Source organism: Polistes fuscatus, unplaced genomic scaffold, assembly GCF_010416935.1.
Source record: "Polistes fuscatus isolate 324 unplaced genomic scaffold, CU_Pfus_HIC Scaffold4, whole genome shotgun sequence".
In the NCBI taxonomy this organism is placed as follows: Eukaryota; Metazoa; Arthropoda; class Insecta; order Hymenoptera; family Vespidae; genus Polistes; species Polistes fuscatus.
Window position 1 is genome coordinate 3,784,001 of NW_025113118.1, and position 12,056 is coordinate 3,796,056.

The 12,056-nt window shown below is 29.6% G+C and overlaps 1 protein-coding gene across 2 annotated transcripts in view; it reads right to left on the minus strand.

Moving 5' to 3' along the window:
• LOC122520864 (A disintegrin and metalloproteinase with thrombospondin motifs 9) overlaps window positions 1–12,056 on the minus strand; it is an 81,649-nt gene that overhangs the window by 22,711 nt on the left and 46,882 nt on the right. For both annotated transcript variants that reach the window (XM_043641182.1, XM_043641181.1), the window contains exon 5: window positions 8,901–9,096. In XM_043641182.1, the coding sequence (XP_043497117.1) occupies window positions 8,901–9,096 (196 nt within the window). The remainder of the gene's footprint in view (window positions 1–8,900; window positions 9,097–12,056) is intronic.

Here is a 12,056-nt window from a genome sequence, read left to right on the forward strand (position 1 = left end):
TTTGAAATTATTCGAATGAATTTTCAAAATTGATATGCACTCTATTGCAGAAATGAACGAATTTTGTTTGTTATTGTTAAATAAGTATATATTTTATTTACATGATAAACAAATTGGCGTGACACTCGTTTATTTTACATAATTATATCGCAAAAATATATTTATATATTTATATGTAATATGTAAATGTTTCATTTCAGGAATATATGCAAACATACATGCATACATATATATTCCTACATTAAAATATATATTCAGGAATACGTATAATACACAAATACACGTTTACACGTATACATATTTATACGTTTAATTATATGAATTAACAAATGTGTACGAACATTAAATTATTTTTTGTTGAAGTAAAATCTTACAATAATAATTATATCTCTATTATAAGATTTAAACGAATTTAAAAGTTAGAATTAATTTTTGTTTGAAATGGCATTTAAAAAAAAAAAGGATAAAAAAAGAAAAAAAAGTTTCTCGACACACATTTATATAAACTTCTTTCGTGTCAAGGTGAAAGATGCGTGTCTATTCCGGTTACAGGGCAAACAAAGACGCCTTTAAGATATATTTTCAGGATATCTTTCACGCATCGCCATCATCATCATCATCATCATCATCATCATCATCGAGAAAACGCTTATGTTAGTCTTCTCTCTCTCTACCAACTAAATTTATAATACTCTTAATACTTACTTCTAACAAATATGATCGAGAAATAAAATATAAATTAAGAAATGATCATCAAAAGATACTTGGACGTGTTTATCATTTATATATAAAACATTGATTATTAAAAAATAAATTAATCTCAATTGCTTTCAGACACGAATTTTCGTACCGTTGGAGACCATCCCTGTTTTATACACACAAAAAAAAACTAAAAACAAAGTAAAAGGAAATTAATAAAAAAAAAAATATCGATATACGTGCATAATAAAAAACAAAAAAAATTATTAAACGCATCAAACGTGTATATTTTAATATTAAATAATGATCTAATTTTTTTAAGGAACTTGTCTGATGATAAATAAGAAAATTATATTTAATCGATATTGAACGACAAATTTTATATTTATATAATTATATAATTATATAATTAATGTGATATATGTATAAAAATAAAAGAAAAAAAATTTACGCATTTGCGTAAAGTCTTGCACAAATTAAATACGCGGTTTTAAAAATAATTATTGTAAAGTATTATTTACGAGTAAAGTGAAAAACGAAAAAGATACTTTCAATTGCTGAAAATAATCGGCAATAAATCGTGATAAATGAAAAAAAAAAAAAAAAAAAGAAAGAAAAAAGAAGCAACATTGAAATCTTTAAATCTCTTCTCCCCATCGTTCGAAATTTTATTTTTAATTCACGATTATAAATATATATATATATATACAACGTATCTGATAAAACCGAGAACCCCCACCCCCACCCTCACTACTTACTTTTTGTTTTTCTTCTTCTTCCATTTTTACCTGTTTTTCTAGGAGATCTCTCTTACAACGTAATTCTACTATACAAAATCTGAGAGAACGTGGCACGAGAGAGAGAACTTCGTGAGCGTCGGATAACCGATCGAAAAGATTATGGAATTCCAACGAGAAAGCGAACTCCGGGGTCGGAGGTAAAGCATGCTGCTCTAGCGAGAACACAAATTCCCCTTCCTAACATAAGAGATTTAAGAAAGAAACATTCTTATATACGGGCGTCAAGCGATTTATCTAATAATTTTCAAAACCAATCTCATCGGAATTTATCTTTGGGTATACACATATAATATGTTCTTTTATTTTTTTTTTTTTTACAAACGCTCGTGCATATATTTTTAAGAATTTTTCCTTTCCTCTCTTTCTTGTTATTCTTTATTCTTCGATTTTTATTAGTAAAAAAAAAGGACAAAAAAATATTAAGATAAATTTACACGCGCCATTTTATAAAACATATACATACGTGTATTTTATATATGTGTGTGTGTGTGTTGTGTGTTGTCAATTTGGAACGATCGATATTTTCTTGTAATACACTGTTTGATAATACTTAAAGCAAAGAAATATCTTTTTTTTAGGATTATTTAATTTTAATATAATCACCTCTTTCTACTTAGATATATATATATATTTTTATTTTAATTTATTAAATTTATATTAATTTTCTATCAGAAATATAAATCGTTATATTATTATTTTTATTATATTTGATGTAACTACAAGTACTCTTGTAAAAAAATTAATTTTTATTGTATCGTTAAATATTATTAAATATTATTAATACATTATTTTTTTTTTTATTTATGAGTAATTATGGTACGTTAATTTGTGTTGGGTATGGATTTCTTATCGAAATATATATTTTTTTTTTTATATAATAATTACATAAAAAGAGATAGTTATTTTATATAATACATATAATATTTAAGTATTATATGTCAAAAGAGATTTGATTTATTTCTAACAAAAATATCGATTTATATTGATAAATATAAAAAATATCTAAAAGAAACTTTCACTGAAAGAAAATTACAAGGTAAGATAGATAACTTTCCAATGATTATTATCATTGGATACTCGAATCGAGCCGGAAAACAGGCGGAAGATTTGAAAACTTTTCAGTGAGAGTTAAGATCAATTATGTACGATTTCTCTTAATTAACTTTAAGAAAATTGATATTTACCTTTTTTATTACGTATGATAATTTAAAATTTATACTTCAATATAATTACATATACTTTTCAGTATTACAACTTTTATATTACGTATAAATTTTTCTTTTTGTAGAAACAAAAAACAACTAACAATAAATTCCTGAATAAAATTATAAATGTGATTATATAAAAGTAGTAACACCACTTTCATAATCAATTGTTACCTAATTTCTTTTATTCGCTAATATTTACTGATTTGAACAAAACATATCTTGAAATATTCCGTAAGAACCTTCTGCAAGGTATTAGAAACCTTCCCAAAAAAAAAAAGGATAAATGAAATCGGTAAAGTCATTCTCAAGTTATGGCGTGACCAAGGGGGGAAAAACAGGGATTAATTTTTATATAAAAGAAAACTATCTACTAATCGATTATTTCAAAACCGTTCGATAATAATCGAAAGAGATCGAGTAATGTCTGTCATTTCGAACATAACCTGTAATAACAGGCCCTTGCTCTTGATCAATCTTTGCAAATGCAGTCTTCTCACAGAAAGAAAGAAGTAGACGACAGAGCAAATCTCAAATGTTTATGTGCCCGTACTTATCCATATACATATTTATATAAATATGTGTGTGTGTGTGTGTATGCGTATGTGTATATGTGAGAAAGAAGATAGGACTATGGCGTGAGTTCGATCTCGATTACAGCGTCCGTTATTCTGGGCCGATCGAACCGAGTCAATGACTTTTACATATCGATCGATCGATCTCTTGCTTACAACACACACACATACACATACATACATGGGGATCTCATTATTCTCATCGATAACGTTTCTCATACGTGTGGTGCGCGCGAGCGCAAACTTTACTCGGGCGCCGCGCGGTCTGCAAACTTCGATCGATCGATAGATCGATCGATCAGTCGATCGATCATTTATCTTTAATATTATATTTATCTCGATCGTATTATTCGGTTAAATATACGTACCAGCCATTGTTACCTTTTTTTCTTTTTCCATGCCTTAATATAATATTTCTTTATTTTTGTCGTTATTTATAGTAATATTGGTTTTTAAATCATTTTTGATTTTTTTGATATTTTTAAATCATACGAAATGCGCATGTTAATACAAACAATTACGTGTAATTATTTAAAAACAAAAAAATTCATTTTCGTTATCTAACATTTCAAGGTAAAATTTACTAAAATATTATAACAATTTAAATGTTACGATGTGGTGGTATATATATATATATCAAAAATAAGTATAAAATCCTTCGCATCCTGGGGTTAGTGAAATCCTGTTCCGTAATGTACACCCCCCCCCCGTATCCCCATAGAAATTCAAAGACAGCACCCACGTTGAAAATTAAGATTACGAAAGAGAAGATCAAAGAGATTTTATGGAAAGGTATGGCAATAGGGTGGGGGGGGGTCACTTTTTATCATCGAGGGTGGGCCCTTAACAAGGGCGACCTATCTTTCTCTTTTTTTCTTTTTCTTCTATATTCTCCAACCTCCAACCACCTCCCACTTCAGCTCCATTTGTATGTACGTAGCATGTTTGCGATCACGTAGTCCGATAATACCATCGAGGAGGTTAATAACGATTGAAATTCGAACGAGTAAAGAAAGAACAGAGAAAGAGATCCCGGAGGCTGTGTAATTACATTCTCGTAATCGCTTTTATGTACTCCATTATAATTTTTTTTTTATCCTCTCCTTTCTTCTTTGTTATATACATATATTTTTCTTACATTTATTTATTATATATTATTCTCTTTAATATATTATTATAAATAATAAATAATAAATTAATAAATAATACGATGTAACGCATGATAAAACATTATTAATATTCTATATATATATTATTTATCTACAATCCTAACTTATTACTTAATCTTTTTCTATTAAGATTATCTACGACGTCGTATTTAAACGAAAAAAAAAAACTAGAAAATCAATACAGACATTACACGTGATAACGATGTATCATATATGATAAACAATCCATTAGACGAAACAAGAGAGTAACGTACTTTAATTACGATGTTAATCATCGAAACCAAACGAATTAGGAATTCGGTTTCCTCATGTAGAATTCCAATACCATAAGAAAGAAAGAAAAAGAGAAAGAGATAGAGAGTGTGTTACGAACGGACACGGTAGTTTTCTTCGCAGGATGATACACACAAGTGACTAAGAAGGAAAGAAAGAAAGAAAGAAAGAAAAAGAAAAGAGAAAAAAAAGAAAAGGAAAGAGAATGTTCCTCGTTCCTTCGAAATTCGTGCCTGATTGCGGGCTCATCTGAAGCTTAACAGGTTTACCATGCCGGAGGGCTGATTCCTCGAAGAAAGGTGGAAGAAGTAGGAGGAGAAGAGACAGAGAGGGGTGCTGAACGAGGTGGAGGTGGGGGAAGGGAGGAGGGGGAGAGGAACGAAACGAGCATGGTTCGACGATCTCCAAAGCTGCGATTTTCCGGCCTTATGCATCCTTATTTGCATCCTTATATGCTTTCTTCTTATTATTCTTATTCTTATTATTCTTCCTTCAGGATCAGGATCATCAACATCATCAAAACGACGACTTTCATTGTTTTTATTTTCCTTTTTATTTCTTTTCTTTTCTTTTTATCGATTTTCTTTTTCTTTGTCACTTTGATTTGATGTAGGTTGGGTGTTTTATATCTATATACACGTGCATATGCATGTGTGTGTATGTGTGTGTGTATAGGTAACACGTATATTTAGAATGAGTCAAAAGTTCGTGCGTTTTAAATTAATAAATTGATACAATTTTTTTTTTGTAATAATTTATTAAAAATATTTCAATGTATTAAATTATTATAAATATTATAATAATGAAATAATAAATATTAATAAAATTTTATATGAAAGATTGCGTTATCCGAAACAACACAATTAACTCACAAACTTTTAATTCACCCTAATAAGAACCGAGTATACACGTGTATCGAGGTAATTCATCCATGGTTGTGAAGGTGGGGTTCGAAACTCTAATAGGAACGATGATATCGAAGATCAGTACGTCGTTTCTTTGTATATAGGAATCTTGTTGCTGTTACTATACTACTTCTGGTGTTCATGATCGTACTCGTGTACTTGTACTCGTACTCCTGATCGATGATAACGATTATGGTGATTCCTGTGATGTTGTTGTTGATATTGTTATTGTTGTTGTTGTTGTTGTTGAAGTTGTTTATAAATGAATGAAATCATTCCTCTCGTATGAGAGAAAGATAATGAGATTAAGTATTAACGTTGTGTTGTATACGTTTTAACTTCGATGTAGATCGTGTTACGATATCATTCCTGATACTTAGGTTACGATTATCGGCTTCCAACACCCCCTACCCCCTCTCACTCCATTCATTCATGTCACATTATCTCTTTTCTATTGTTATATTTTTTTTATTTTTTTTTCTCTCTCTCTCTCTTTCTCTTTGTGTATTTTTTCGTTCAAACAATTCATCATTTGTTTTTTTTTAACTTTATATTTAAAACGTTTATTTTGAAAGTGGGGGGGGGTAAGTCTATTTACACAGTCAGTAAATATATATTATTTTAATTAAATTCTGTTAAACGCAATAAAAAATATAATTGATATAATCAAATTACACGTTGACGTATTTTAATAGAAATTCATTGATATAAATTGACATAATTAATTTATATTTTTGTAATTGATTAATACGCTAAACAGTATTCATTTTCTCGAAGCAATAAAAACAAATCGATCGGCAGATATTTTTTGTTTTTCTTTTTAAATAAACAATCCCTTTTCTTCATTATTACGAATAAATAATTAATTCCTAATCTCGAATGCACTCGAATTCACGAACGAGGCTGCTGGTGGGGTGGGGGTAATCTCTCTGGGAAGAAAAAAAAAAGAAAAAAAGAAAAAAAAGGAAACAAAATTGATATCGGTCGAGACGGAACAAATCGCGATGAAACGGTACGATGAGTTCCCGTCGTCGGTCTTTCTGAATGAAAACGTTTTTGAAAACCTTCACGAATTTAGGCTAGCTCTTGGTGTGACAGCCCTTCAACGAAAAAAAAAGAACAAAAAATGTCGAAACGTTTCGTCGACCAACTTGTCTTACGGTTAAACGTCAAAATTCAACACTCCGATGGTTCGGTTAATCTTTCTTATAGTTAAAAACAATTATATACGGTTGTTTGATTATGGGGTTGGGCCCACCACGTCGTTTTTCGTAATTTATATATATATATAATAAAAAAAGAAAAAAAATAGAAAAATATAATAATAAATATTTCATTTTCTCTAAATCTTTCAATACTTTTTTGTATTATATATAGTCACATACGTTTCATTATTTTTCTCTTCATCGACATTTAAATAAAATTCAAATTAATAATAATAATAATAATAATAATCATATTTTCCCTGGCACATACACACACACACACACGCGCGTGCGCGCACACATTTTTAACGATTCACTTTCGTCTTCATTTAAAAATCAAGAGAAAACGTGACTAAAATTATCGTTAAAAAAAAGAAAAAAAAGAGAAAAAAGAAAAAGGAGGAAGGAAAATAACGAAAGTAGGTAGAGAAATAAAAATCACAAATGAACACAACGCGTATGAAATTTCAAGTTAATTCGCGTGTAAACGAAGTACTTCCCGTTTTGGGAATATCAGCGATAACAAATTTAAATGCATAGGTACATATCCACACACACACACACACACACACCCACACCCCCATATATATATATATATGTAATACATTTGATGTCATTTGGACAATGTAAAACGCCTTAATAATGAAACGTTTAATCGAGCTTGGTGTTCGCATAAGCTTCGCATAAGCTTGGTACGTTCCCGCACCGGTTTCCAACCAGTCTCCCCCTCAAGAATTCGTCTCGCGTCAATTTATTATTCACGAATGTTATATTATACGTATTCCCCGAGACGAATATTTTCCCTCGGTGTTGTACACACAGTGGCAGTTTAAAAGGAACAGTGCTTGGTCATGAATAAAACTCATTCCGAAAAGAGGATTTGTTGTACATACGTATGCATATATATATATGTATGCGTGCACGTGCTTTTATATACGTGTATGTATATAAGTATGTATGTATGAGTGAATACGTTCTTGAGTATATACGTACATGCGTGCATGCGCATGAATTCCTGGGATGTGTATGTGCATACGTATGTATGTATGTATGTATGTGTGTGTGTGTGTATGCGTGGAGTGTGTACATAAGATTGAGTGCATGCATTATTAATTTGTTTTTTGGCGGTGAATGCACCAACCAACCAACCAACCCTTCTTTCCTTCGATTTCTCTTCTTTTTTTCTTGTTTATTTTTTGATTTTGTTTTGTGACTCTCTTCTTGTAAAGTTCTTGTGTAAGTTAACGGGTGAATGTGTGTACATATATGTGTAACTTCTTCCTACGCCCATATAAATTCGTTACTCTTATATGATATCTCTGAACGCGTGCTCGAACAAAACGTACGACAGGTGTGGACGTCGTCTGTCTTATATTATACTTTGATCGATATCCAAATAATTTCTATTACTTAATATATATATATATATATATGTATCGAGACCTTGCAATATTCTATTAAATGTGTATATAAATGTGTGTGTGTGTGTGTGTTTATGTATGTAATAAATAAATTATTGTTGGCACGATAAATTTATAAAATAATATTTTTCTCTACAGATTTTTTTATTATAATTTTGTTTATATCGAAAATGTATATAAAACACGATTATCGTGATATTTTTCACTAACAATCCATATTCTCATAGTTTTAACCAATTAAATGTTTCATTATTATTTTTAGATGTTAGATTAATAATTTTGTGAATTAATAAAAATAATATAATTAATAAAGCCATTTTCTTTTTGCAATCGAAAATTAAATATTATTTGTAATACATATTTACGATAAAAATTATGTACAACCGTAATAATCGAGACTAGTAATTATATAAAATTTAAAAAATAAATCTTCTTCTCTCCCCCCACTCACCACCCGTAAATTTAACGATAAAATACAGTTCGGGGATTTGAAGAAATTGTATTTTTTTGTTTTTTTTTTTTCCATTTCCGAGATAAATTGTAGAAGAAAAAGAAGGAAAAAATTGTTTAAAAAAAAAAAAAAAATTGTTTGAAATAAATCGGTCTTGCGTAAGAAAAGAAAAAAAAAGCAAAAGAAACGAAGCTTACCAATGACAGCACAGTTACGAACACCAACAGGAGGATCCTCGTCAATGTCGTTGGATGATGTTGACTCGGTGACAGGAGGCACCCGGTAGATAGCATGTTGCAAAGAGGATGCCATTATTGAGTCTTTCTCGTTGTCGCGCCAATGCTCGGTAGGTTTAATGAAGTAACTTCCGCTCGAAGTTCTCATGTGGCCCGTCTGAAAATTCATACAAACACACAAACAACACACAAATTTATTGCATTTTACACGTACGATATAATTACTTGTTTCTTTTTTATTTTTTTTTTAATTTTTACGTATCACACATCTTACAATAATCCGAGTTCTCGTTTGTATTCAATTGCATTCGTATCTTGTATTATTTATTTATACGCGTGTAATATAATAAGTTTTATCTAATATTCTTATAAGACAATTTATAGATATGTTTAATTATTGATTGATTTATATGTATATTTTTATATAATATTATATGTGATATATAATAAGTTCAAATCTAATTCTTATAAGACAAATTTAGATATATAATTTATATATTGATTGATTGATTGATTTATTTATTTTTAAATATGTTTCTTTTATATAGAACAATTTTGAATACATTTCATTACAAGCATATATTATTAATTGTTTAAAATTGACAATAATAATATAAGGTTTACAAATACTCTTCCGATTAATTCTACCGTAGAGTATATTATTAATTTTATCAAATCTAAAATTCTCTATATATTATTCGTAGGTTTAATAATAAATATTTCGTTAAGAATGGTTTTGTTTTTTGTTCGTTTTTCTTTGAACTTTCTTCCTTTCTCCTCCCCCCCTCTCTCTCCTGCTATACGAAGGAAGGAAGAAAGAAAAAACATCGTAGAAATGAAATTATTTATATAACTATATATTTAAGTAATATGACGTGTTATAGATTGGCATAAAGACAATAATATATCCTAAGTTTCTATGCGTAACATGGGACACACGCGTTAGGCTAGACAAGAAATACGCCCACGTAAATCCACCTACGCTTGCATTCCGTACTTGCCGAGAATAAAAAAGAAAGAAGGGGACAGCAGACATACATATACGCGTCTATACATGCACACATACATACATACATACGTATATATATCGAGTGGAAGAGAATAGAAGGATCGTTCTCACGACATTTCTGAATCCACCTTTCGTCTCGGCTTGTGTCTCGTTAATGGAGACGAGGAAAGAATGGTGATAATGAGATCGAGAAAATCAGAAAATAGTGAAACAGAAAAATAGAAGAAGAAGAAGAAGAAGAAGAAGTAACAAGGTGGTTGGAGGAAAAATAATTAAACGGAAGAAAATAAGAAAATAATCAATGATACAACGTATACCTACGTATCTAATTATACTGTGACACACGTGCAAAATTGAAAAACATAAATAAATGACAGGTAATCCTCCTACAACACGATTCATATAATTGCTGTTCATATAATAAACACTGTAGTTCTACGTTGCACTGGATAACGTGGATTTTTGATTAACGTATTTCAAAATTAAATTACTTGAATATAATTAACATGAATGAATAAAGGGTCTCTTATAAAACGGTTTCATACAATACGGTATTTTTTTTAGATGAACACATTTAAAGTGTTACCTGTGTTAAATAAAACAAAATAAAAATAGGCAATACAAAATAATAGAATAAAAAGAAAAAAATAATTAAATAAATGAAAGAGAACAAGAGAGATACATATATATTCATTAAAATCAAGTTTAAATCATTGACAAAAAAAAAAAGAAAGAAAAAAAGCATTCGTAATCTTATCAACCCTTCTTAAAAATTCAATTGAAGTATTATAACAGCAAATGATGATAAACGATACTTCGATCGAACAATCATTATAATTGAATACCATTAGCAATCTTGAATTTATTTAATAACGATGAGAATGAAATGATTGAAAGAAAAAAGGGATATACTTTATATATATACATACACACACACCTACACATATGTATATATATACGTATTAAAGAGAAACGAAGTCTACCTAATTAATTATTGCTATTAATTATGTGATTCTCTTTTTCTTTGATCTTTTTCTTTCTTTCTTTCTTTCTTTCTTTCTTTCTTTTTTCCTCTTCCTGTGTACTTGTGATCGAAGGAAACCTGACTGGCTATATAATGATACACCAGTGCTCGTTATAGGAATTACGAGGAGGCCGAGTTAACAGGTACTAAGGGATATTTATCGATTATCAACGCCTCCTTAACGCCAACCATTCTATCCTATCTTCTTCATAGTAAGGTAAGCAAATACGTAGATAATTATATCTAAATATCTTCCTTAATTCTTAACAAAAAAAACACGATCACACTCATTGCTTTCCCAAAAAAAAAAGAAATACAAAAATCTAACAGCTGAAATCAATAAATTCAAAATGAAACTTATCAGAAGAAAAAAAGAAATAAAAAATGTAATTAGCGATAGGACAAATTTTTGAGAATTTTCTTAAGAATTTATTTGTAAAATTTGAAGAAAAAAAAAAGAAAAAAATAATATACGCCTAAATAAAAGCCTCCTACCATCTTCTGGTGAAAATAAATAGAAAAATAATAACGTTTAAAGGAATTCTTAATTATTCTTATCGATCACGATGACGATTCGAAATCGGAGTGATTTAAAAAAGAAAAAAGTAATAAAAAAAAAGAAAAAATCACAAAACTATCTTGACGACGTTATTATTGGTCGTTTTCTTATTTCGTTGATTCGTAGGAACGATTTTATGCTTGAATAAAAAAAAAAGGTTATAAAGATAATCAGAAAAGGGTTTGTAACTCGTAGAAAGTTCATCCCAAGTCCACGATCTCTCTCTCTCTCTCTCTCTTTCTCTTCCTTCTTCTTCTTCTTCTTCTTCGTCTTCTTCTTCTTCTTCTAGCAGTTCTTTTTGCATTCTACACTTTGCATCCTGCATTCTGCCGTAGCACTTATCCCTTACGGTCGGCATCTAACACGATAGTAATGCAAAAGGATATTGCGGCTTTTTCGAAGGGCCAAAAGAATGAAAGAAAGAAAGAATGAAAGAAAGAGATGGGAAGATATAGAGAAAGATATATTTGATACTGCAAGAGAAGAAGAAGAAGAAGAGTAGTAGTAGTAGTCTCGCGAGGTGTA